Source organism: Astyanax mexicanus, chromosome 1, assembly GCF_023375975.1.
Source record: "Astyanax mexicanus isolate ESR-SI-001 chromosome 1, AstMex3_surface, whole genome shotgun sequence".
Classification (NCBI taxonomy): Eukaryota; Metazoa; Chordata; class Actinopteri; order Characiformes; family Acestrorhamphidae; genus Astyanax; species Astyanax mexicanus.
Genome location: NC_064408.1, coordinates 109466421 through 109494144, shown reverse-complemented (window position 1 = coordinate 109494144; position 27724 = coordinate 109466421). Strand labels below are relative to the sequence as shown.

Genomic DNA, 27724 nt, shown 5'->3' with positions numbered 1-27724 from the left:
CTTTGGCTCTATTGCTGTTTTTTCCAGTGCAGTGGGCGGGGCTGAGCTTTTGTGTCATTGACTTATAAACTTTTTATTTGGCTTGCTTGATTAACCCTCCTATTATGTTCATTTGTCAGGAACAGCAATGGTGTTCCGGAGTTAATTTGACCCGGTGCATATTTAATTATCCAAAAGATGTCTAAAACCCAAAAAATCCTTGCAAGCAGTGTAAATAATTTTTACTAACTCCATTACTAATTATTCTATCAATATTTAGTGCAATAGTGTTCCTTACTTCTAACAGGTAATGGTTCAATTAGGATAATTCACTCCTTACTTTAAAATGTCCAACTTTTTTTAATGTTTCATTACATTATTACTTTTAAAAGACCAACATATAAAACTGTAGTTTTACATAGCATTGCAATTTTGTTTTAGCTATTGTTTTTGCAGGGGGTGGTTGCAAATCTGTGAGATGAACCATTTTCATATTATACTATGTTGATCACACTAATTTAGGCAAGCAAAAGATGTTTCATACTGAAAACAACTACTTTTAACTATTTTTCTAAGATCTTCAAACTTTAAAACGGGTCAAACTTTACCCGGAACATAGCAGGAGGGCTAAAAACAGGTCTTAATAAGTGTTTTGGAATTTGAAAAAATAAGAAAATACATGATGTCTATTGTAATGGACGCAGGGCCTGAAAAGGTTCAGTTCAGTCACAAACTGTAGTAAAACATTTACTTGCTTTAGTTGTTGTATTCTGTTTTTCCTCACTTCCCTCACTTCAGGGGTACTCAGTTCTCTGTATGAGTGGCTGTGTGAGAGTTAGAGCAGCGCAGGGGGTATATGAGGGGGGTATCAGTGGGGTAGAAGGGGGGTATCAGGCCTATGGAGGAGCTGAGGTGGGCAAGTATGCGGTATCTAGGCGACAGGCGTGATGTCATGGGTCCTCGGAAGGACCACGTGCTCTGCAGAAAATAGCCGGTCACGGCCTCCCCCCAACCAGAACTGACCGGTGCAGCGCGAGCCTCACACCCACCCATTTACCCCTCACTCAGTCACTCAGTTACTTATACTCAGTCAGTCAGTTTAGAACAGTCTGTGCTGAGATTAAACATGGTGAAGAACAGGCGGGGGCCCGTGACTTACGCTAAAATGAAGGGGATAGTGTCCTACTTCGCTGGTAAGTAAATATAAAATCATATGTAAATTCTTTTTTTTATTGTAACTGGGACAATTCGTATTCAACCTTTTTATGACTCAGTTTTGTTCATGATAAAAAAAATATTTATGACGAAAAATAAAATATTTTCTTGTTTGAATGAATTTACAGCTTTAATTAAAGAGAAGAAGTTTGGATCTACAGACCTGCTGCAGAAGTTTGGGACCAGTCATCCAGTCTATGAGCAGTGAGTTTCAGCTGAATGGCCATTTTCCGTCGACACTGCTAAATGTGTCTTTAACTCTTAATTTTTAAATGTGAATTCAATGACTTAAAAAATTTTAAGCACTAAGCTATATAAACTTTAAATATTTAAATATAAAAACATATAAAAAAAACATATTGTTTTTTTTTTTGTAATTATCTAATTTTTTGTTGATAATTTGAACACATAAACTGTCCCTTACACTTTGTCAAATGTTTTTCAAAATACCTATAGAAATCCTCCAAATTGTCCTGAAATAATATCTTTTTACATTGCATTGAATTTCATTGAAAGTTCTAAAGTTGCTGTTTTAAAGATACTTGTTTTTCATTGGATTGTGACTAAATATGGTAAAAATGAGTAAATATGTTTGTGAATATATGTGTTTTTTTAATCATATATCACTTACTATCTCAGCTTCTCCATAAGCCTTAATATCTGTGAGCCCATGCAATGGTATACCTCTCAGAGTTACACATAGGTCTGAGAATAGGGGTCCTCTGTACCATTCTAGGTCAAGGAAATTAGGACAAGGCAATTATAAAACAGACTAAATTGATAATATCTACTAAAGTTAAAGGGTTATTTGGCATTAGCACAACAAAGTCAGGACAATAATTGGCTATGTCAGAAAGTGATATCCAGTAAAAGTTTTTTTGTATAATTAAGTGTATGGGTAACTGTTTTTTAAAGATGTAACTACACAAAATTCTATCACATTAAATTACTAATCAAAAATGTTAAACATTTCATCATCTATAGAATGTGAGTATGGAAGCATGCCTTTACCCTAACAGGCCGTTTGAGGTCAGACATTCCTCTTCAGGTAACCTTACCTGGTTAGGAATATAGCTGGGCATTGCTTTATAGATTAAAATCCAAAGTAATGATCCAATTGTTGGTTAAAGCATTTAATTTCTGGAGGGAGTTACTTAGACTTGTGCATTAACTTACACTAGTTTAAACATACTGGGTTTCTTGATTACCCTAATGGTATCTCTGCACGTCTGCCTCTCTTTCTCTCTCTCAGTTCCAGTATGGACTCTGAGTGTTTTCTGAGGCCAGAGGGCAGTGTCTGTGACGAGGCCGGAGCAGCTGCTGTAAGTGAGCTCATAAGATCTGCTCAGCAAGTATGTAATGCAAGTCTGAATGGCAAGTGTGAATAAAAAGGGCTGTAGTTGAACTTTTAGGGTATAGTTACATTTAGTACTGTTTAGTGAGTGTGTGGTGTCCTGTTGCACACTCTGAGCTCTGCTAACATTGTCTATTCTTTTTCTAATAGCTGTGTTTCACCAATTCAGCACAGGAGCTGGAAAGGGGGCGGTAAGTAGGACATACAGACATATTTAGGCTACACGTACTGCATATAGCAGGCCCACTAGGTCAAACAAACACAAAGGCCAAAAGACAGACCAACAGACTGTTATATATTTGTTTCTGTGTTAACAGGGCTTCAGCAGCGGATTTCGATTACTTGAAGGTGATTGGGACAGGCAGTTTTGGAAAGGTAAAATCTTCCTTTGTGCCATTATTCAGTATAGTTTAGTATGTGAAATTAAGTATATGCATATTATTGTTTTATGGCAATTCTTAAGAAAACCATTTGGATTTCAGCTAAATCTATAACTCAATATAGTTCAGCCAAATGTTTTTTTGTAACTCACATTTTTTTATTTTTGAAACTCATTCTTTTCAACAATACATATTGATTTGAGTCTCAAAAAACATTAGCACATGTACAAAACATTAGTCCTCCCTCTCAATTTGTTTATGGTTAGTTCTCACCTGCAGGTTAAAACTCCCCCATAACATAGGGGGAGGCCTTCCTATTCTCAGACACCTGACCATGGAAGGTCATGGTGTTGACAGGATTCAAGCTCAGGATTTATATTTATATTTATTTGCACCAATAAAAACAATAAACACAAAATGGAAATAGCAATAAACAAAATAGTGCAGGTAGAGCCAAAAACCTAACATGGGCTTAAAAAATGTCTCTACCTAAATAATATCAAAATCTATTATAACAAATATAACATCAAAACAAACAAACAAAACAAAAAAAAATATCACAATTTAAACATGTAACAAAAAAAAAATATATATTCACAATACATTCATCAGATGATCTTTTAAACATCTTTTATAATGTTTTACAGATGTACATTTTTTTGCCAAATGATTAAAATTATTCCACAGTTTTGTCCCCCTATATCTGATTGAATACTGACCTCTACAAGAAAGAAATTTAGGAAGATGGAGATCTAAAGAATGACGGGTTGAATACTTATGTATTTCTGCATTTGTAATAAAATAATTTATAAATTGTTCTGGGAAATTTTCCTGATTCGAATAAATTTTAAAAATAAAGATACATATTTGGAATATATTAATATTATAAATAGAGAGAATTTGAAGTTTCTGAAATAAAGGAGCAGATGAAGTATTTAGATGTGATCGTGTTGCAATACGGACAAATCGTTTCTGAAGAACCAGAATTTTACTAAGACTAGTAGAATATGTACTCCCCCAAACTATATTACAATATGAAAGATATGGATAAATAAGACTATAATAAAGAGTAAGAAGACATTTTGTGTTAACCAGATAACTAACCCTCCTTATTATACCAATAGATTTATTTATTTTTCTACTAACCCAGTCTATTTGCTCTTTCCAACTTAAGTTTTCATCAATAATGATTCCCAAAAACTTAGAACTTGACACTTTAGGCAATGCCATAGATTCAATTGTAATTTTTGATAAGCTTTTAGAATACATTTTTCGTCCACTAAAAATTATATAATTTGACTTTTTTATATTTAAAACAAGTTTATTTAATTTAAACCAGGTTACATAAGCAGCTAAACCAGTATTTGCATCCTTAATCAATGTATCAAAATTTGAATGGCTATTTATTAGAGTTACATCATCTGCAAACATTATTGGGGAAAAATATGAAACATTAGACAAGTCATTAATATAAATAAGAAATAACAATGGTCCTAGAATAGAACCCTGTGGGACACCACAAAGCAATTCAGCTCTACTAGAATAACAACCATTTACACAAACAAACTGCCTTCTATCTGAGATATAGCTTTTTAAAAGATTATATGTAGTATCCTGAAAACCATATTTATGTAACTTTTCTAATAATATATGATGATTAACTGATGATTAACTGTATCAAATGACAGGATCTACTGTCTTCTGACAAGCAGGCAGTTAACATTGAGATATTTGCTCTTTAGAGCTGTGAAACCATTTACATTTCTGTGAAAGATAAATTTACTCAGAACTGTGTTCGTCTGTAGTGTAATTCCAAAGATCTTGACCGGCCCTACAGTCTAACTGCTGCTCATACAATGAGAGGAGATCATAAGTTCAAATAAAGCAAGGCCTTAGTGCTTCATTGCTATAAACCACTGACAAATGTGAGTTAGGAGAACTTTTGAATAAAACTAAGTTGAGTTACCTTAAAATATACTTTTAACAAAGCTGAAATTGACCAGTTTTGCAGTTAGTGATTATGCTTATGCTATCTGTCTCCACCCATGCTCAGGTCCTACTGGCCAAGCACAGGGACAACAATAGGTACTATGCAGTCAAAGTTTTACAGAAGCACATCGTCTTTAGAAAAAAAGCGGTGAGTATTTTTTGCATTCTGTATCTGTAGTGTGTTGCAGATGGCTGTGTGTATTCGTGTGTTCTGACTGTATTGTATTTAATAGGAAGAACACATTATGTGTGAACGGAGTGTGTTACTGAAGACTGTCAATCATCCATTCCTGGTGAGACTTCACTTCAGCTTTCAGACCAAAGAAAGGCTGTACCTAGTGATGGACTACGCTGGTGGTGGAGAGGTATGTGCACACACTGTTTATGAAAGGACACACATATTTGTTGAAAGCAGATGTTGATGCATTATATTACATTGCCAATGTGTGTGTGTGCATCTGTGTTGGCAGCTCTTCTACCACTTGCAGAGAGAGCGTGCATTTCTGGAGCCTAGAGCCAGATTCTATGCTGCGGAAATTGCCAGTGCTCTTGGATACCTGCATTCTCTGCATATTGTCTACAGGTACACACACACAGCCAGTACGAACAATGTGGATATATGCATAATGAATGAATTAAACAGATATTCAAACAGCTTTGTCGTGCTTGTACTTACCTTACACAGGGACCTTAAACCAGAGAACATCTTGCTGGATAATGAAGGCCATGTAGTCCTAACAGACTTTGGCTTGTGTAAAGAGGGCATAGCCGGACGTGCAACCACCAGAACCTTTTGTGGAACCCCTGAATATCTGGCCCCTGAGGTTCTCCAGCAGCGGGAGTATGATCGGACCGTGGACTGGTGGGGGCTGGGAGCCGTGCTGCATGAAATGCTGTATGGTCTGGTGAGTGAACCCACCTGAAACATAATAGGGCAGTTTCATGAAGAGGGATCTAGACTACTCATAAACTACATTTTTTACTTTCAATGGAAAATCTCAGTTCAAATGCACTGCAGTGCTTGAAATAGACCTAATCCATTTTTGTAAATTTGTCCTATTATTGCTTAAAGAAAAATGAGTATGAGCATATTACTAGGCCCTGTATTTATAAAGTAATTGTAAGACGGAGAATAATGTGAGCTAAGATCCCCACTCCGACTGTTAGATGCTTTATAATTATGAGACCTGGGCACCTCAGCAAAAATCAAGTTTCGCAACTTTCCATAAGTACTCATCAACCAAGACATTAGATTTCTGCTGTTTTCTCTTCAGTATTGCACTGGTGGAGGGAAAATGTAGTTAACATGTAATGGACATTTTCCATCAGTTTAGTATTAACTACATGCTTCATTACACTAAAGTATTACCTTTGAGCTAACTGAGGTATATGGTCTCTGACACTCTGTAACAAACTGTGTTATTTGTCTTCAAACTAACAGTAGCTCTTTTTGAAATTAAATCAAATTTCTTTAAATAGCATACATTGAATGGCCCCACTCCTGCCCCATTACTGAACAGGCAGTTAGTGTTCTCCTCCAAGTGTGTACAGCTGTCCAGTGATGTGTTACTGGTAGTTCCAAAATAAGCAGTGGCTGGCTTCATGTAACCTTCACCCTTCTGGTACTGATGACATTGAGTGATGGGGTAGTCCTAGCATTCCTTCCTCATGGAAATTAGAATGAGTTTAAAATGGGTGAAAACTGGGTTTAAACAAATATAAAACACGTTCTTAAAGTAATAATGGGATTATTTACACATAAAGAGGTTATTACTAACAGTTAGACATCAAACATGTATTGGCTGTTCACTTGTGAAAATTGTGACTTTGCACATTTTTAATATGGCTACATAGCTTTAAGATCAAACTAAAAAAGAAACTCGGCTAGTAAAATAAAGGACTAATGGACTTCTCTTTCTCTGTCTTTTCTTAGCCACCTTTCTACAGTGCTGACCGCATGTTGATGTTAAGCAACATCATGTTTCAGCCGCTGGTTCTTAAGGATGGAGTTTCCAAAGCTGGAAGAGACCTTCTCAAGAGGCTGCTGAACAGAGACAGAGCTAAGAGACTTGGAGCAAAACATGATGTGGTAAATTTGTGAACATTCCCACGAGCACTGAACAATATATGCACTTCAAATTTAATAAAATGTTATTTGATTAGTTAAACAACTTATTTTCTGCTTGTTGTGAAAAACAGAAAAGATTATATTCATCCAATATAATTTATTTTACTTCAACATTGGGGACACAGAGTGCATTATTCATTATTTAATTATTTAATATGATACATTTATTTTCAATATCATGCAGCCCTAAGACACAGATACACCGGACGAATTTATGAGCTAAATTACATTTCCCTTTGACCCTTTTTTTAGGCAGAGCTGCAGCATCACTCATTCTTCTCATCTATCCAGTGGGATGACCTTGTGGCAAAGAAACTCCGGCCTCCCTTCATCCCCTTACTGGTGAGTTTAATGAGAACTTTACATAAATCTGCAAACTGGCAGCTTCTTATTTATACAATGCCTAACATCCTGATTTCCTCATTACATCTCATTCCTGGAGCTATATAATAAAAAACATATAAAACTACTTGAGGCCATTCCTCTGTGTTTTCATAACTAGATACTGCCAGATTATTTCTTTTTAGCCTTAAATCTGTAGTTTTTCACCATCCAGCACTAAAGCAATTGCGCAAGTAGTTACTTTTAATGATGTTTGGCTTTCACAAGGACAGATTGTACACTACATATACACACATGTGGCTGTAAACAGGGTGTTTACATTTTGGCAGAGTGCAGTATTCACAGTCATTTATAATGATAGGTGTGTAGCGTGTGGAGTCATGTAAACTATTTTTATTGGAAGCTCGTGGAAGTATGTTCGTGTTTGAACAAGCCAATGTTGTTGAATAATTTAACATGCAGAGTCCTATATGTTTATTATAGTGGTATTAATATGTATGCAAAATGTATGAATTATACAACAAAAAAAAATCAGGATTTTCATGGGCCCCTCTTCCTACGCCCATGGGTAGTCTGGTCCACTGTTCCCCCACTACCACGCCCATGCGTCCAAGCCTAGCATTTCTGCTATATTCTGCGTCATTATACGCTGTACAAGCATGCCAAGTAGAAGGGGGTTCCTGCATAACTCACTCATAACTTTAACATCTGACATTATCTAACCTGTGAACCTAATCTCCATTTCGTTTACAGTCTGGCCCTGATGACCTGACAAACATTGACCCTGCCTTCACAAATCTTCCTGTACCACCGTCACTGGGTGTATCTGAGGAGGCCGGGACAACGTTCCCTGGTTTCAGTTACATGAGTTAAATGTCTCTTCACTGACCACGCAGACCAGTGGACGCTGAGCTGAGACACTTTAAACCCTACAAACAAACCAGCAGACATTTCACCAGAATGTGAAGCAAATCTTACTGTACTGAAAGTGCCTAATGGAATGTGATGATTGTTCCTCAGATTGGATATTGATTCTCATGTTTGAATGTTTATTTAAACACACATTTACTGAGTTTTTTATTTATTTTATTATTTTTGGACCACTGTGCTTGCACACCAGTACTGTTTTCACTGTCTTCCTAGTACTTCTTAGATCAATCCAACATTTATAACAGTTTGATTTGTACTTTATATTCTTTATACTTTCGTATTTTTCATGTTTCAACGAGGAAAAATAATGCAAAAGGATGTTAACTATAAAATGTAATTGCATATATATGATATGTAAGTGTACGTTTGGTTTAGAGGGTATATTACAGTGTTAGAATATACATGAAAAAGTAAAGCAGTGATAACATGCTGGATGTAAATTGATTGAAGATAATTATATTACCTTAAGTTTTTTAAATCTTGAAGATGTATTTTTTTTTTGCCTGTATCACAAACAGAACTTTTGTTTTATAATATTTGTAAGAGTTTCCGTTTACACAATTGATTATATAATGTATTGTCTGTAATTTGTTTTTAAATATAATTTGATGTCACAAAGTTCTAATTTCTAAAATGATCTTCTTAAAATCCTAGATAAATACTGCTTTTTAGAGTTAAATGTATGTTGGGGTGTGGCTGTTAGGGGCCCAGCCACTATGAGTGGGCATAGGAGATTAAGTGTTCAGCTCAGGTAACAGGACATGAGTAAATAACATATTTGTCAAAGTTTGATGCACCTTAAAGAGCAAATATTGTTGATCTCTTAACCCTGATTGTTACTGAGTAATGTACATTTAAATGATTAGCTACTGTTCCATGCTTTTTATTCGTGTGCAGAACCTACCTATCTGTGTGTACCTGCATTTTACCACTTAGCAGAAAAAAATGCATACTGAATATGCTGCTGTAATTTTCATATTATACAAATGCTGAATTAGACCAGGGTTGGGGAACAGGGGCTAGATGTCAAACACAGTTCAAGCGGGTAAATCTCCAAGGTGTAGCAATCTAACTCTCCAGGACCAGAGTTCCCCACTCATGGATTAGACTTTTTGGCCTTCAGGCCCTCCTCAGAAGTTCATATTTACATCAAGGCCCTTGTAAGCAGGATGTGATTTGTATTGAAGTTTGGTTCACTCTGGGAAAAATGGGTTTTTGTTTACTTTATTCTGTCACTAAAGATTGGTTTAGATTTTTATTTTTCATTACTGCAACACAATAAAGAGCAGATGATAAACATTTTAAATTGGTAATGATTTTGATTTGTCTACATAGAAACATTACATATCATGCTCATTAGGGGTGGGCAATATTATATCGTATACAATATATTGTGACACAGGAATATCATGATATTAAAAATCCATATTGTTATAATAGAGATGTTCTGTCTTAAAAGTAGTCTATTATTTACTGTGAAGCTTTAGGTGTATTTATTGTATATTTGTTTTAGTTTGCAGTTTATATGCATGCACTAAATATTCTGCAATATTTTTTGCTGCATTATATTATTTTATGATATATTATTTATTTTGCCACATTATGATTATGCTGTTATACTAATATACTACATTCCTGAAATGAATTAATTATTTTTGTTTTCCTATATCTTCAAGTATATCGTTATCGCAAAAATACCCTGAAATATTGTGATATTATTTTAGAACCATATCGCACACCCCTAATGCTCATATACTAAGCTTTTATGACATCCTAGTGGAAATCCATAATATTTTGTCAGTCACTCTTCGCATCTTTAATGCACTATAGAAATAAATTCAAATTGAATCAAATTTAAAGAATATGTATCAGTACTTGACCCTACATTAACTAACCCTAAGTAATTAAAACTACTGGTATCATCCATCAGAAAAGTAGAAGAGTGGTGTGGTGTTGTTGACCACTGAACCAAACCCATGTGCTAGTTATGAACGATGCCTGAAGTCTGGGAATCGACTCCTTGAATCAATGCATTTGAGCATCGACAATCAAAAGCTTTTAACTCGGCTAAAGACTGACACGTTCTTTCACAACAAATATGAGTTATCTGACAACTCAGAAAACAAAGAGAAATGTATAAGAAACGTGTCTTACCAGTGCTGAAACTTCTATCCACATAAAGCTGCTGAACGGAGGTGGATAGGACAGTTTGACTAACTAGACCCTGTTCAGTTTATCTGACTGCGCTGTAGTTAGATAGCAAGGTAGCTCCACACTTGCTTTGCTAGCTATCTAACTAAATTCAGAGGTTAACTATTAAACGTGTTTATATCTAATGTTTAGGGGTTTCCATTAGAAAATGGATAGTAGAGCTCCAATAAATACATTCTCCTGATTTAATATTATTATTTTTTTACGTTTTATTTATTACAGTTCGAATAAAATAATATAATAATAATATAATATAATATAATTATAAATTATATTTTGTTTGTAGAACTTACCTTAACCATTTCAGACCCCGCATTTATTGCAAAAGACATTGTGTATTTTATTCTTTTTTGTATATTCCTTAACTTCACATAGATTAAGACCTATTATTAATCAGAATAGATTTTTATTAGCCAAACCGCAGATTAGCCCCGCCCACTGCACTCGAAAAAAAAAAATCTGCACACCCAAGTAAAGCATAGTTGCTATCATCTCAGATAATGTGGGAGAGAAAACACCTTTTACCATCATGTTATAGGTTTTTTACTGGTTAGAAATACTGAACGTACTGAATACTAAAACTAAAATACTAAAAATAAAATAATTATATTATGTTATTACGATAACAGTATTAAATAAATTAATCCACTGCAATAAACAGACAAATTACAAATTTTATGTTTGATTTTTATCTATTAATTTATTAATTAATGTATTATTGTATTTTCAGTTATAATGTTCCAGGTACCAGGCACGTAACTTTCTAACTATAAAAAAGAAACATATCCTTAACAATAAATAAATACATTCAGGCAGAAATACTGTACTTTTCATTATCCAGAGTAACATTATTCTCTATTGTTTTATTATTATTATTTTTTATGATTCAAGAAACCAGTGCAATCGACTCTTGGAATCGACTCCCACGAGTCATCCATATTTGTGCGCTCACGGCGCCATCTAGTGGTGGAGCAATGGAACCACGCTTTGCTCCATCTTCACTACATACCGACTGCAGCTGTCAAATCCGTAAAAAACGCCACTGCGTTTGCGCACACTTCCTTCTGCCGATTGCGTAAAATCCATAAAATCCAGTTTAACGTTTCGTAATAAATGTAACAAGGCAAACTTTGAAGATATGATGTGTTAATGCTGTGTTAATGGCGCAGTGAGGGCCTTGTTTACCTTGTTCGTCTTTAGTGAAAAGCTAAACACGTGATGAGTTACAGGAAACACCAAATCAGCGGATTCCCCTACCCAGCCGCAAACAACTCATTGTTTACTACGAAATCCTCAAATTACAGAACTCTGTAATATATTTTTACTAGAAGAAATTCTAATTTCAGATATTCGCCATGAAATTAGTATAATCAGATATCTGTACAGACATTCTGACAAGTCACATTACCAAAACCACATATCATTAATGTCATTCTGACTACCCTGCTAAAAAAAAAATCCAGCTGGTCACCCAGAGAATACATACCCTGTGCTGGTCAAGAGCTAGTTAACAAGCTATCCTACCAGCACAGGGTATGTCTTTCTGGGTGACCAGCTGGTCTTGAGCTGATTTTTTTTAGAAGGGCAGTCATATGCTACTATTGATTTACATGGAATTTACCTCTCTGTTTTCTCTCTTATCTAAGTGCAGCTATAACAGCTCCAACTCTTCTGGGAAGGCTTTCCACAAGGTTTAGGAGTGTATTTATTGGAATTTTGCACCATTCTTCCATAAGCACATTTGTTGATCAGATACTGATGTTGGAAGAGAAGGCCTGGCTCACAGTCTCTGCTGTAATTCATCCAAAAATTCTCTATCTGGATGAGGTCAGGCAAAGATCTTCCGCACTAAACTCACTCATCCACGTCTCTATGGACCATGCATTGTGCACTGGTACGCAGTCATGTGGGGACAGAAAGGGGATGTTGTGTCCCCAAATTGTTCCTGCAAATGTATTGGTATAATGAAGCAATCAGAGTTATTTTCACTGGAACAAAGGAGCCGAGACAAACTCCTAAAAAACAACCTAATACCATAATCCCTCCTCCACCAAAGTTTACACTTGGCACAATGTTTCATTCTTCTGGCAACTGCCAAACCTAGATGTGTCCACTCGACAGATTGCCAGACAGAGAAGCATCATTCTTTTCTTCAGAATCTTTAAAGTACTGCATCTTTTGCATTATGTTTGTTATGAAAACCCATTTCATGAAGCTCTCTGTGCTTTACTGGTTTTGAGCTAATCAGAAGACCACATGAAGTTTGGGTGTCTGTAGCGATTGAAACTTTGTGGTTGAGTCGCTGTCATTCCCAGTCGATTCCACTTTGTTATAATAGCACTGACAGTTGACTCTGGAATATTTAGGCATCTTATCGCGGTACCACGCTGGAATTTACCAAGCTATTGAGAGCAACTCATTCTTTAGTAGAATGAATAATGTTTGTAGAAGCAGTCTGTGTGCCTAGATGTTTGTACCTGGACAGACAGTTCAGTAAAGCCTGTAAGGCTTCTACAATCACTCAGTTAGTTAGTAAATAGGCTTTATACACCTGTGGCCATGGAAGTGATTAAAACACCTTAATTAAATTATTTGGATGGGTGAGTGAATACTTTTGGCAATATAATGCATCTTGTAAGAATTAGCATTTGTACTATATTGTATGTGGACCTGACTTCTTACTACTTATACTAAATATATGTGATATGTAGTGAAGGTATCTGTAATTGATATTTCTACTTGCAATGTAATTTAGATAAGAGAGAGTGAAATAAAATGGTAAATAGACAATGCTGACATGTGACTAGTCAACATTTCACCCAGAATTAGATCCCTGGTAACAAGACTAGTCAGAATGGCTTTATAGATCAGTGGATCTGATATTAATACTAGTAGATATTTAATAGCTGGAAGTGCACTGCTGATGTCAGGCTGAGCGGCCTGCATCTGTCTGCCTGGGCTCAGAAGGACGCATGTGTCTCCATCACTCTGCTCTGAACAACAGCAGACGTGTTTCTGTTTCTGGAGCAAACACGCACAAAGGGAGAGACAGGTTTAGGGCGGATATAGAGCTGTTAGGAGGGGTAAAACTTATTTAGCTAGATCATCGAAGCCCCCAGTCCCATCTTATTCAGCGTTATCAGTCTAAAACTGATTGTGTTGAAGTTTAGCTATCGAGCTCCGAAGTTGGCAAGAGGTAGGACACCTTGCGCATGCGCGCTGCGGCCAAACCATCCAGCTCAAAATAAGAGTTAAAAGAGAAACGAGGTGAGTTGCACAATTTTTCTTTAAAATACAGCAGTAATGCCGGGGCAAATGGGCAAAACAGCGGTACGGGTGCGCAGGGAAGCGTTTGTTTAACAGTTTGCAGCCATCGTAAGTGTCCGCGGCGGCGTTTAAAGCGATAAAGATTAATAGAAGTGAGAAGTTTGTGGAGAAGAAATTAAAAGCGAGCGTTTCTCTGTTTTTCCACGGGTTCGGGCGCGCCTGAGCCCGTCCTGCTGTTCAGGTGTGATTGGCAAGTCCGTTTAATATCAGTTGCGTGTGTTTTCTCGCTTAAAGAAGCGACACGAAACTGTTAGCCAGCTATTTCGCATTTAAGTAACTGCGGTCCGCCGGCTAGCTAACCTTTCTAGCTGAAGCTAGTTGCACTCCTCGCTAGCCGGTGTTCCGTCCATTTGTGCTACTCCGCCAAAGCGTGTTACCTCAGTGTTGCTATGTTCGTAGGTAAATCTATAGGTTAGCTAGCTGTCTTAACAAAACAGCAGGTAGATAACCTACATAGCTTAAAACATACTATCAGTACTTTTAAATATTCCCAGCCAAAATATAACAAGTTAGCTAACTAGGTTGGATTAGTAGCTAAACTGTCTGGATGGCCTAGCTACACTTACTGTATTATGTTAAGGTATCAAGATATGGTAGCGTAACTAAGCTAGCTAGTTAGCTATAAGTAATGTGAAACGAAATTAGGCTTTCTTTTTTTAAATATTTGAATTTGTTACTATTTACATTGTGTTACATATAACTAAACAGATATTTACAGCAAACTCCTTGTCACGAGAACTCGCGATGTCAGGATAAAGAAGAGGTAACTTAGTTAGGTTAGCTAATTAATGTGATAATAAATACATTTTATAGCTAACTATATATTTTTAGGGTAATCATATCTACATGTTTTATGTATTTGAGTTGCCATTTACAGTTGTTAATTATTTTGTGTGATACAAAATGTTTTTGAATTAGTCTATAGTAAGATAAGGTAAGGTAGCTAGGTGAGAGGTTAGTTCATTTGTGTGATTGAAATTGAGATGAGATTTTTTTTGTGTTGTATTTTGTATTTATCTGACACTTTTTAGTAACATTTAAACAGATAATAACAGCAAGTTCAGAATTTAGGTAGGTTAAAATACACCTGAACACAACATAAATATAATTCAACATTACAGTGTCAGAATCAAGATAATGTACCTAGTTAGTTGGCTATTTAATGTGAAAAAAGTTATATAAGGGATCTGTGTTCTGTTAATGCATTTGTATCGTTAGAAATTAATTTATTTTTTTTGTATTAATTGAACTAACAATTAACAAGTAACTTAGCACAAGCAAATAACAGTAGGCTCGGATTGTAGTTAACATATACATATAACTGGAGAAAACAAATAAATTAAAAAATGAACGAAAAAAATAACTAAGCCTGTATCTAAAACCATATTTTCTCTCTCATGTGGGTCAGCGCATGCGCAGATCCGCTAACTAGCTCATATGGCTGGGTTGCACAAATCGGCAGGACACCGGCTGCCCGTTTGAATTGGACCACAGTCGGGTTTAACTGGCTAGCCGAGATGCTAACGACATTCCGTGACAAGGGGAAAGTGAGGAGTTTGTCTGCCCAGGGGAAAACACTCACTCGCAGCAGAGCAAGTTATAAACTCGACAATTCTGCGCTGAGTAAAGGCTGTGTTTAACGACTTGGAGCAGAAAAGTGCAGACATTTACATAGTTTAAACGTGTCGCTGGCCCTTTGCTTGCTAGCCCTCCTCCGCCATTTTGTGTCAGCCGAATGCTAATAATGGGCGCTCAGGCATTTACTACACTTTATTTATGGTCGGAATAAAATTCAGTTTAACACTTTAAAACGAGAAACAAACCATTTTAAGCGGAGTTTTAAGCCCATTTTCGGCAGGACGCGGCCACCCTGCGTGCGCGCGAGCTGCTGATTTAATTTGAATTCAAACGGTCGTTTTAGTTCGTTATTACAGCCGTGCCTCACAGCCTTCACTGTACATGAGCTAAAAACGCCCAAACCTGCAGTTTTCCAGCGGAAAACACGGAGATACGTGACATTTCCACTGAAGGACCTCCACAAGTCTGCGGGCATCACCCAGCCTGCACCTTTCACGAGATTCTTTAAAAACAGCGGAAAGCTGAACTTGTTAGTCTAACTTTTATTCCGCCCTTCTGCCCCAGTTTTAAACCCCCAGATTGCGAAAAGGAAAATGGTAGGAGTTTATTTTCAACCGTGTTTTCCACCAAATTTCACCGCAAACATTTATAAATCCGTGTTTTTGCCCGTGTTTAAGTGCTTGGTGCAATCTGTACATACTGTACCAGTCGCCGCCCAGCGGCCACGCGGGGGAACGGCGCAGACACGCGCAGCTCTTTCGTAATTGTGCAGTTGCGGGCGTACCTCCGGCTGCACCCCTGGCGTAGACTCGGGAACATGTTCCGAGGGCTCGGTCCAGCTCTTCCCCTGCGAACTGCGAGCAAGTTCTGGGGTGTGGTGCGGATCTGAGCGCTCCCGAGTCCAGACTGAGGCCAGAAGTAGGCAGGCCTACAGTATGTGGGGCTTTGGGAAGCCAGGAGACACTTTTAAATCTCATGTTCTTATGTTTCTATCGTTTTTTAGAGATTGAGAACATGGCAGAAATAATCATTGGCTAATCGAAAAAATAATCATCAGATTAGTTGACTACCAAAATAATCGTTAGTTGACTAATCTGATGATTATTTTTTTGATTAGTCCGTGATTATTTCTGCCATTTCCTCTGCCATCTCAAAAACGATAGGAACCTGAGAACATGAGATTTAACATGCATTTAATCGTCTAGATGTTGTTAAAACTTGGAAATGACTAATATTTAATGAGTAAATATGTAATCTGTTGTGTTGGAAACCTTTGTGAGTGAGCCATTTAACTGTTACCCAACTCCCATTGTGCTTCTGTCCCTAGCACTTTGTGTAATGCAGAACTGTTACAAATAATGAATAGTCGACAATGAAATGTGTAGTGATGAGTTTATTTGTTATGCTTAAATATTAACACATTTGTATTAATATAGTTTATTTGCAAAACAGATTAGAGTATGTTTATAGTATAGCAGGTAGATAGGTGCTATTCTTTGAACACACCCTTTATTGTTCTTCCAAAGCAACTCTTCAAAGCAGTTTGAATTACAATCTATAATAATATTATAGAACCACTTTTCTAAAATTGTGGGTTATTAAAAGTATTATGGTCCCAGTTGGACATTAATGTTATGATTGAAAGCACCAAATTGTGATATTTTAGCATGTCCCTCTGCTGTATTTTTACCCTTATGTAACACATTTATTTACATACTGAGTGTGCCCTGCTGTTTCTTGATGTTGTAAATTGTTCTACAGATAGTTAACATATTACTGTGTTCTTTGACTATTTAAGCAAGTTAGAATATCATGATAAGCTGCAGAACAGATATAACATGTACAAATACTCTTTCAGGGAAAATGACAGACGCACCTCCCAAGGATGCCTCTGCCCCCGGAACAGACTTTGACATGATGACTGCACTTGATTGGAAGGATGGCATAGCTACATTGCCTGGCAGTGACATCAGGGTACAAGGATTTAATGACATAAACCTTATTATCTGCTATTGTTACAGATTTTTGGAGTAGACTGGAGTATCTAATTTGTTCCACGATGTGATATACAAAATTAAACGAGTATACACAGCTATTCAAACATTTTGGATCACTTGTTCTGTAATTTAAGGCTAGTGTTTATCAAATTGTAATTTTAAATACTATAAGCTAAGGACTAAAAAGGTATTTTAACGTTTTTCGTGAATGTAAAAATATAAAAACTGAAATATGTGTTTATTAGCTATTTATATCACTGTTTAATGATAAGTCTGAAAATTGGTTACAAGTTGGCAAATATGAGGTAATTGTGTATTTTAATTGTGCTTTTATTTATTTTTTTATTTACATTTTACATAATGATCAGAGAATCCTCTATACTCCAATGTTGTGTTTAGCAGCATAATTTTGGATTACATAGCTCTCTGAATGGAGATTCTATATTAAAAGAAACATGTCTCAAATTAGATGAGACTAAACCTGGGCAGGAAAACAACAAGTTGTTTTATACTACTAAAACAATAAATTCAATCTTTTGAGCTGTAGTTGGCATCATATGTGTGGCAGTTACTGTATGAGCATGTGAAATTAATTAATATATATGTTTATATATTTTTTTAAATAGTTCAGAATGACAGAATTTGGCACATTGGAAATTGTAACGGATCCAGAACCTAAAGATAAAGACCAGCCAGCATGCCCACAGACTGAGACTGCAACCTCCAAGAGCAACCCATTATCTGAACTTAACCGACCACCCAACCCCTCAAATCAGACCCATCCAGCACCCATAGGTGCACCAGGAGAGACTGTGGGTGAGTGTACATGTGGGTACTTGTACATGGGAACAATTTGGGGAAATTCTAAATTGCTGTAGTGTTTTAAATATAAATTCAATTTAAATTATTTGCCTTGCAATGAACAAAAAGTCAAACAGGGGAACCATAAGTTATTATATGTGAATGTAGTATTCTGCAGGAGTTTGATAATATTTAATATTTGTTAGAACATATTAGAACAACTCCCTTAATTAAACCCCACAAGCATGTACTTCAATGATATTCAAAATCAGATTTATTCAGGATTCTAACAGTACACAGTAGTCAAGGCATGGTATTTGATGACCCTTGATGTCAATAATTTACATTTAGATGGCCAATATACAAAATAAGTGTCCCAGAAACAAAAAAACACAGACTTTCTAACTACACTGTATAGACACTGTATACCCGATATTGGGACACCTACAGGTTTATGATCCATTCTTAACCCATAGGCCTGAATACGGAGTTGGTCCCCCCTTTGATGGTATGAGATGATGTAGGCTATCTGTGTGTTATGTTGGCCATGACTTCACCTCAGTGTAGGCCAGCTCACTAATTAAAAGCGGGGAATGGATACTTGCGGACATAAAAAGATTAAATCTGGCTTCTTCAGAATTTGTATCATGAGATAAGCTGGTAAGCCAAAGACAACATAAGAAATCATGTTTTAAGGTTCTTCTGTTATTGTGGTGCTGTTGCAGCTCCCTCTGGTCAGCAGGCACAGGCAGTGGGTTCTGTTGCAGTTGGCACTTGCCCCGAGGAAGGCACCAGCACAGAGTTGGGCAGGTGTAAGACCTGTGGACATTCTGGTTCCCTGTCATCTTTTCTCCAGGGAAAATTCTGCAGTCCTGCATGTGTTCAGCCTAGCAGTGGCAGGTAAGCAATTGCACACACCTATGCACACACATAGTGAATTGAATTTATACAGCTGATTGGCCTTGCTGTACTAAACCATTTTTATCACATAACTGACCGTTTTAAGAGAGTATGTGTGTGATTGGGATTTTGCAGGTCAACTCCAGCTGATACCGGAGAAGGTGAGCGTTTAGGTAAACGTGTCCGGAAGAAGAAGAAGATGTTCATGGAGTCTGAGGAAGAGGATGAGGACAACATCGAAGAAGAGGAGGTGATATGCATGCACATGCGTAGACACATGTTCATACAAATGCTATATTTTATTCTTAATAAAATCTTTTATTCTTTATTTACCTTTCAGGAGAGAGTTAAAACTTCAAAAGGCAGAAAAGCAGCTAAAATTGCCAGATTAGGTATGTCTATAAAAGCACATATAAACATTCTCTCAATGTAGTAGATACAGCAGATATCACTGGTAGAGTGTTTTTGCCTAGTTAAATAATCTCAGTATAGTTTGTGTTACAAAAATCATTTTTACTATTACAACATGGGGAAGGGGGGATTGTACTAATGTGCTGGTGTGATGATGCTGTTGCTGTAGTAACGACGGCTCCAGTGAAAAAGAAGGCTTGGAGTTGGCCTGCTTATTTAGAGGAGGAGAAAGCAGTGGCTGCACCCTTGAAACTTTTTAAAGAAGTAAGACCTTCAGATTCAATGTTAAAGGACATTATCATAACAGATTTAAAAAATAACGAATCTTATACTGAGGGTGGCATGTTTCTCTCTCTCTCTCTCTCTCTTTCTCTCTCTCTCTCTGTTTTTGTTATAGCACCAATCCTTTCCACAGAGCAGGAACATGTTTAAAGTGGGAATGAAGCTGGAAGGTCTGGACCCTTGTCATCCTGCCCTCTTCTGTGTGCTTACTGTGGCAGAGGTAACACACGATCAAAGGTCACTGCATGTTGCCACACTAAGAGCACTAAGAGGATTTTAGTAATTGTTTATTTTTATGCTGCATGAGTGCTCCTGTTGTAAGAGTAGTGTTGAGTTTTTTTGAAAAATATATATTTCCTGTAATATTTATTTAAATTAATTTTGTGTTAACAGTATTTTTACATAAAATTGCTGTTGTGTCTGTTATTTTGAAAACAACACAAATGCTGTAATATTGATAATTTTTATGTTATGCAACTTTCTCAGGCATTTTGGAGTACATTTTGGAGTATTCAAAATGCTTTCTTACATTATTTGAAATGGCCTAAAAAAAAAAAAAAAAATTTACAGTTTTGCAGTTTAGTATGGAAAATGAATTTGCTCAGGATAACTAACTGCAGTCACTTTACATATTTGTCTTCTCAGGTCCAAGGTTATAGAATAAGACTTCATTTCGATGGTTACCCTGAGTGCTACGACTTCTGGGTGAATGCAGACTCCTGGGATGTGAAGCCGCCAGGCTGGTGTGAAAAGATGGGCCTCAAGCTGCTGCTACCTAAAGGTGCTTAGTGAAACACACAGGGGCCTGGGGGGAATGAACAGATTTACTTTTTAAGCAACAGTATGAAGCTACAAACCTCCATTATTTTGCCACATTTTGCTGAGCATCGTTTTTTGTTAATGACAAAAGAAGTGTGTAACAATTATCTATTGTATTTGTGTGTGTGTGTGTATATATATATATATGTGTGTATATATATATATATATATATATATATATATATATATATATATATATATATATATATATATAGTACACACACTTAATGCACAAACTTATTTTGATTAAAAGCATTTAATACAAAAATGTGAAATGTGTTTATTCATTTGTGTGTGTGTTTATTTTTTACTGGTAGGTTGCAGAGATGGAGAATTTAACTGGAATACTTATGTTAAAAATTGTAGAGGCCAGCTGGCACCCAAACATCTCTTTAAAAGTCTTAATACAGTAAGTAATGGTGTTGTGTACTCTTCCCTTCTAAATATGTACTCTTTTACACTTGCAAGTGTTTTATGAGTGCACTGCATTGTTTTTTCAGCTGTTCGGTTTATTTTTGTGCTGTAACTTGTATGTTTGATGGTGTGTTACAGTGATGTCTGTAATTTCACCTTTGCAGTCAGTGACCCCCTCAGGTTTCCGTGCTGGGATGAAGTTAGAAGCTGTCGACAGGAAAAATCCATCACTCATCTGCGTAGCAACCATCTCTGCTGTTGTGGATAACCGTCTTCTCATTCACTTTGACAACTGGGATGATACATATGATTACTGGTATGTAGGGGTGTGCCACATCATTCGCCAACATTTTTTAATGTTATCGCAAACATACTCTATAATTTTGTAATAATATTTTAGGGCTATTTGTGTCATCATTTTTTGCTGTTTGTAGCTAAAGAATATTAACACTGTTCTCATTTTCCATTAAATCTACTAGAGACGCATTATAACTTCCCAATATCATTTATTTTATTTTGTATAAATACATATGTTCATGCATGTTTAAATCTTTCAATTTTACTAGGTGTGATGCTAGCAGTCCATATATTCATCCAGTTGGATTCTGTGAAGACACAGAGTTAACACTGACCACACCTGCTGGTGAGGTGTATTTTTATTATAATTTTTTTGTTAGAAAATTTCCCCCTAACCCTAGGATGCTAAATGTACTCCTGAAAGATGCCAAAATAGTTTAAAGGAAGATAAACATTACCAGAACCAATAAGTGATAACATATTTAGATTGATATGGCCAACTCTTGGTCATGTTTATTATCTGCTCATACAGAAGTAGCATGCAACAATATGCAATAACAAAGGTCTTGGCATAGGTTCCTGATGAGTTTCTGCAATAATCTATCCCATGCAGCTTAATAATTCACCTGGCAGATTTTGTGTAGCACATCCAATACACATCCACACATTTTCTTACGAGGATAGGTAGGATTATGTCCTCTTGCATTAACGTATTGAATCATAACCCCTTTATTAGGAGACATATTGTATTGCCAGATTCAGCCTTAGTCATCAGAGAGGCCACACAGGTGCACACTGTTCCTTTCACCAATATTCTATGATTTACCCCATTTTTTATATACAGCTCTTTCTGTTTTATTTCACTCATGAGATTTTGTTAAAAAGTTAACAATGGAGATTTTTGCCAGACAATTGATGATATATACAAACGTGATTTGAAGCTGAGCGTCACACTGCATTGTGGGGCTGAAGTATATCATGTCTGTTTGTGAATGTGTATCTTCAGAATACAAGCAACCAAAAAGTTTCTCGTGGGAGAAATACTTGGAGGAGACTGGATCCCAGGCTGCACCAGCTAGAGCCTTCAAACAGGTGAATCTAATCATCTCATCATTGTACAGAGTCGAATTTACTAAATGATACATACATAGACAATATTTTAATATACCTATGGATTTTTTAATGTTTTATTTTATCTTAATTTTTAACAAATCACTGTTTTAATGCTGTCCCTGTATTCTAAAACTATATTCTAAAACTATGCCATATGTAAAAAAAAAAAAAAAACATTGCAGAGACCCCCACATGGCTTCCAGGTGGGGATGAAGCTGGAGTCAGTGGACAAACGCAACCCCATGCTTATTCGTGTATCTACTATATCTGATTTAGAGGATTTCAGAGTGAAGGTATGGCACTGGTCCTGTCTATACACACTTAGAAAAATTGGCTCTCTATTGGCTTATTCTGTGTAAAGAGTTTAATACCAAATGCAAAAAACATAGCTTTGTACATCAATTTATATTCTTGTGCATTGAGTTAGTCTAGCTATTAAAAAATACATAACTTGTGTGTTACCCAGAACTGGCTTTGCACTTTTTAAATTCAATTAAATTTTGATTTGTTCATCATTTCTGTTAATTTGTACATTTTCAGTAAAAAAAGCAGTTTTTGTACACTTGATCAGGTTGTGACATTGACTTTTATTCACTTTGTATATGTATTTGATTAATTGTATTTATTGCAGATTCATTTTGATGGCTGGACTGAGGAGTATGATTACTGGGCTGATGCTGATAGCCCAGACCTGCATCCTGTGGGTTGGTGCCAAAAGACTGGTCATCCTCTTCAACACTTTAATGGTAGCACAAGTTCTATACATCAGCATATAATCATTATTAACACATTATTGTCATTGTCATTCAAAAACATCACCTTTCTATAGACATCAAGTAACATTTTATTCCAGAGAATTTTGGAACTTGGTCAATTCATCATGATTTTTTTGGCACAATGTAAAGAACAACCACCAGATTCACACTGTAAATAATGATAAGGTTTTTGTTCAACAGGGATATCTTTTCTTGCTTGCATTTGGTGAAAATGTTGTTCATTTCTTCTATATACCTCTAGCTACATTTACAAATTTCATTTGTATTTCTTTCAGGTTCCAGTGAACCCCCAGCACCCCCAGGACAAGGCTGCCCTACTCCAGGATGCAATGGTGTAGGGCACATCAAAGGGCCGCGCTATGGAACACACTACACGTTAGTAATTATTGTAAACACTCAGAGTCAAGAGTATGGATAAGGCCAAATCCTATAAATCTGAAACAGTAAACACCACTTCATGAGGTGGTCTGAGGTGCCCACGTTCTAGCACACTACAATCGGGTTACAATCCAGAGAACACAGTTGTTCTGTACACAGACTGGACAAGCTATGTATGTGCATTTGCACATCTGTGTCAGCAGTAGGTACCATCTAAAGTACCTGAATTCATTTGTTAGAAGGGGTCTTCAAAAAATTGTGGTCAGAGCAGTGTATATTAGCCAATAAACTTTTCAGAATTGCTTATCCTTTGGTAGGTTTTAAATGGCGCCCCCATGTGTTTATTGGGTTTAATTATTTTCTGTGGTCATAAAATGAAATGTCAGAAAATGTAGTGGCACTGATTTAAATCAGAGCTGAATCTATATGCATGTTAATGACATCACTGACATGCATCACTCATATTATTTTTATTTGATTGCTTTTTTAACATGACGATTTAACAATGAAAGGCTGTCTATTTGTTTATGTTAGGGCTGTAAGCTGTCCATACTCAGAACTGAACCTAAATAAAGAAGGGCTTGTACCGGACAGGCTAAGCGGAGAGAGACCGGTCACTCTTAGTGGACCTCCAAGACATCGTCGGACTGAGTCACTTAATCAAACATCTGCTCATACTCCCACTGGGAACAGCCTAGAGCCCACGGAAAGCCCAGACAACCCACTGCCAGCAAGGTAGAGTCCCCATAAATCATAGTGATAGCAAAAGGAGTGAGAATTGGACAGGTACTCCAGTCTGTGTGTGTGGGAAGTGAGCAGTCTTTCACTGTATGTGGTCTATAATTAATTTTTTTCTCTCTCTGTTGTAGAACTACCACCACTGCAGCCAAATGTGTGAAGCCCCATCAGGTGAAGCATGAAGGAAATGGAAAAGGTAGTTCCTAGAATGTCTTTTTGATTTATGTGACACATCTATATAGATATTGTGAAACAGAAGCATTGATCCGCATACTCTATAATCTCTGAATGGTCTTTTTTGTAGACTCTCTGCAGCAGTTCTTGCATGACTCTGTGTTCTGCGGATGGGAACCGCCCAAGTTTCAGCAATGTTGGGAAAAGCACGGCAAACTGCTGCCTGAAGCCTTAGGCCTTAATGCCAAGACTGTGGCCAAGTGGAACACAGAAGAGGTAAAAACCAAATGTATATATAATAACAAACTTACAGAAAAGCAAGACTTGCATACTGATGTATTATTGGCTTAATTGTCTGCACAAATGAAACATAGTGATTTTTCATGTATTTATTTGGTCACTATTTGACATTTTTCATTAGGTTGCCACATTTGTACGGAAGTTACCAGGCTGCAGGGAACATGCTACCATTTTCAGGAATGAGGTAAAAAAAATATGTTTCAGTGAAATATGCTGGATTTTGAGTCCATATAGACTATCTGTTATAAATAAATAACTTCAAAATGCAAAATTTAAATTGATGACTGAACACATTTCTCCTCTTTTTTCGTTCTTCTTTTTTATTGTAGCAAATTGATGGTGAGGCCTTCCTCCTTCTCACCCAGTCGGACATCGTTAAAATTTTAAGCATCAAGTTAGGCCCAGCTCTCAAAATATACAACTGTATTCTAATGCTGAAGAGCGCGGATGAGGAGTAGCCCAGCCCTCAAGTGTCAGCGGATCAGACTGGTGTCCAATCATTTTTCCTGAATCTTGTCCCACCTGTGTCCAATCCGTACACTTAGAAGGATGGCAAGTTGTGGCTGTAAGATAATCTAGCAGAAAGACTTTTACAGTGATTTATCTGGTAAACTGCTGGTGTACACTGATTGATTGATTGTCCTCTCCTAAAACTAAGCAATCAAAATGTTTCAAAAGAGTGGGAGGACCATGTTGCTGCTGCACAGATACAGATCTAACTTTGTCTTTATCCACATTTTTGCTCCTAACTTGCTTCACATTGCCATTAGCAATGCCATTACTTTAACTTAATTTATTTCCTCTTGTTTGATAGACTGGTTGCTTTGTGAGCTTTTTTGGGCTGGAGAGTGCATAGTCCTGAGGTACCATAACGTCAGTTAATTATTAATAGTATTTATGATTTTATGGTTATCAAATTTCTGCTTAAATGGTGTTGGAAGTGTGAATAAATTCCACATTAGTGGATCTTTTTACTTGAAATGTACAAAGTAATTTTTAGAAAGATGCAAAAACCACATCTTTGTAAATGAGCACACACTTCCCAAAATGGTCAGAATGAGTATGTATATGTAAGACCATTATGATGTGTGTGCATGTGTGTGTTTGTGTGAGTGTGACCACTTATGTAAAATTATGAAAGACTATGCATGAAAGAGAGTGTGCTTTTTTTCCTCTCTATTGCGTTGAGGAATCTCTTGGTTTGGGGAAAATCTTTCAATGAATGTTTCAGTTGGTGTGTATTATTAGTATGAAATTTGTGCTTTGTGAAATTCATTTAGAAACTGTAAATTTGCTGTACAGTAAATTCCTCCATGTGATCTACAGATATGTGTTTTGATCCTCAGAGGACCTGACGGAATGTGTGTGAGTGTACAGAACAAAACTTGCTGAAAGGTTTAACTGAAAATTTACAGACCTAATGTAAGCTATAGTGCTCAATGGAGTCTGATGAAATAAAATGAAGCTCTGATTTAAAGTCTAGGACAGTCATTTGTTTATTTGTGTTACAGTTGCATGCAAAAGTTGGTGTACCTATCGATAAATGATGATTTAATAGTATTTGAACTTGGTCTAGACCAAAAAATAAATGTTAAGAAAATTCTGTCTGAGACAATGTACAAATGCTACAGAGTCCAGCATGTCTAACCACACTGCACTACATTTTATGTGTAGGCTGAGTGTTTGTAAATGCTACCAACAGCCTGAATAAACCGCATAACCAATAATAGTATAATTGACTAGCTTTCTGCCTCACTAAAACTCAGCTACTTCATGTAATGAACATAAAGGTCCTGTAGACAATGCTGTCAATCAGATTATTTCTAAGTATAATGCTGCCTTCTTATGATGGAAAATGTGTCATTATTTGCACATAAAAGCTGGAGATGAAATATAGTTTAGAGGAGAAAAATGAGATGGGGAAATGGGCTGTTTTTTTAATCACTGAAACCTATGGGAAGGGGTGGATATAAGCAGAATATTACAACCAGCCAGCAGAAGTGCAGGACCTGCGTTGATTCACTTTTGAGAAACACCATTGTGTCCATGCTTGTCTACAGTCAGTGGCTAAGGATCAGAAAACTTTTTAGGATAAACCAGAATGTTTCAAGCATTCCTACATTTTAAGTGTTTAAATTGTAAACAAATGCAGTTAAGGGGAAGTGTGGAACTTAGGGTAACGTCTAGAAAACTAAAAATATTCAGAACTACTCTTAGCCTGGACAGCTGTAAAGCAAAATCTTAAAAAAAAAGTCAGGTCAGTGTTTTTAATCTGATCTTCAGTACTGATACTGTCATATTTAAGACAAAAACAGAGCCGCACTAAAACCTCAAAACACCATCATACAAATGATGCCCCTCTATGTGACACAAGAGACCATAAGTTGAAGATTAATTTAGCAGACTCCGTAACTCGACACTAAAGCTGCATCCTAAAGACTTTATTCCTCAGCCAATACGTCATAGAAGGCAATTCCAGACTAAACGACACTTTGATAGAACTAAGAAATGCAGCTGATATTCAGACTGATATGAAGGACGCAGCTGATGTATCATTCCTTGCCCCTGGTTACCGACAATACTTTGCATCAATACAACACAAAGGGAAAATAAAAAGTGGTAGAAATGAAAGTTCATTGTAAAATGGTTTTAGAGTTTTTAGAGTTTTGAGATGCAAATGCAAGATGTTTTTCAGGGACATCAACATGAAGCCTGACCAAAGCCTACTAAAAGGCTGCTAAGAAGGAGTGTTCTTCGTAGTACAGTCCTACCAAGGACTGGCTCTACCTCGACTGCAGCCAGGCTTTAAAACACAGCTTCTGTCTTCACTCTGAAGGTGGTAATAAAGGTATTATGTGATGTCAACTACTATATTTGCTGGTATTTCCCCA

At 36.6% G+C, this 27724-nt stretch overlaps 2 protein-coding genes across 6 annotated transcripts; both read left to right on the top strand.

The window, feature by feature from the left end:
• Window positions 1–1058: 1058 nt before the first annotated feature.
• Window positions 1059–9623, top strand: sgk2b (serum/glucocorticoid regulated kinase 2b). The gene is made up of 12 exons (XM_007236515.4): window positions 1059–1172; window positions 1323–1398; window positions 2447–2516; window positions 2699–2739; window positions 2866–2923; window positions 4982–5065; window positions 5151–5282; window positions 5388–5500; window positions 5603–5822; window positions 6851–7006; window positions 7298–7387; window positions 8141–9623. Exons 1-12 carry the CDS (start codon window positions 1106–1108, stop codon window positions 8258–8260), a joined length of 1227 nt encoding a protein of 408 aa, XP_007236577.3. The 5' UTR covers window positions 1059–1105; the 3' UTR covers window positions 8261–9623.
• A 3889-nt stretch (window positions 9624–13512) lies between these two features.
• Window positions 13513–26310, top strand: l3mbtl1b (L3MBTL histone methyl-lysine binding protein 1b). Of its 5 annotated transcripts, none has more exons than XM_049464200.1 (21): window positions 13513–13795; window positions 17292–17407; window positions 18057–18246; window positions 18957–19131; window positions 19267–19381; window positions 19472–19523; window positions 19712–19806; window positions 19940–20044; window positions 20470–20605; window positions 20961–21052; window positions 21222–21373; window positions 21624–21700; window positions 22361–22446; window positions 22650–22760; window positions 23099–23213; window positions 23519–23618; window positions 24156–24356; window positions 24491–24555; window positions 24664–24809; window positions 24955–25017; window positions 25163–26310. In XM_049464200.1, exons 2-21 carry the CDS (start codon window positions 17297–17299, stop codon window positions 25289–25291), a joined length of 2316 nt encoding a protein of 771 aa, XP_049320157.1. In that variant the 5' UTR covers window positions 13513–13795; window positions 17292–17296; the 3' UTR covers window positions 25292–26310. The 5 variants fall into 5 exon arrangements, with proteins under 5 accessions (XP_049320157.1, XP_007236581.3, XP_049320163.1 ...); XM_007236519.4 differs by lacking the exon at window positions 13513–13795 and adding an exon at window positions 13815–13903; XM_049464206.1 differs by lacking the exon at window positions 13513–13795 and adding an exon at window positions 15417–15962.
• The last annotated feature ends 1414 nt before the right edge of the window (window positions 26311–27724 follow it).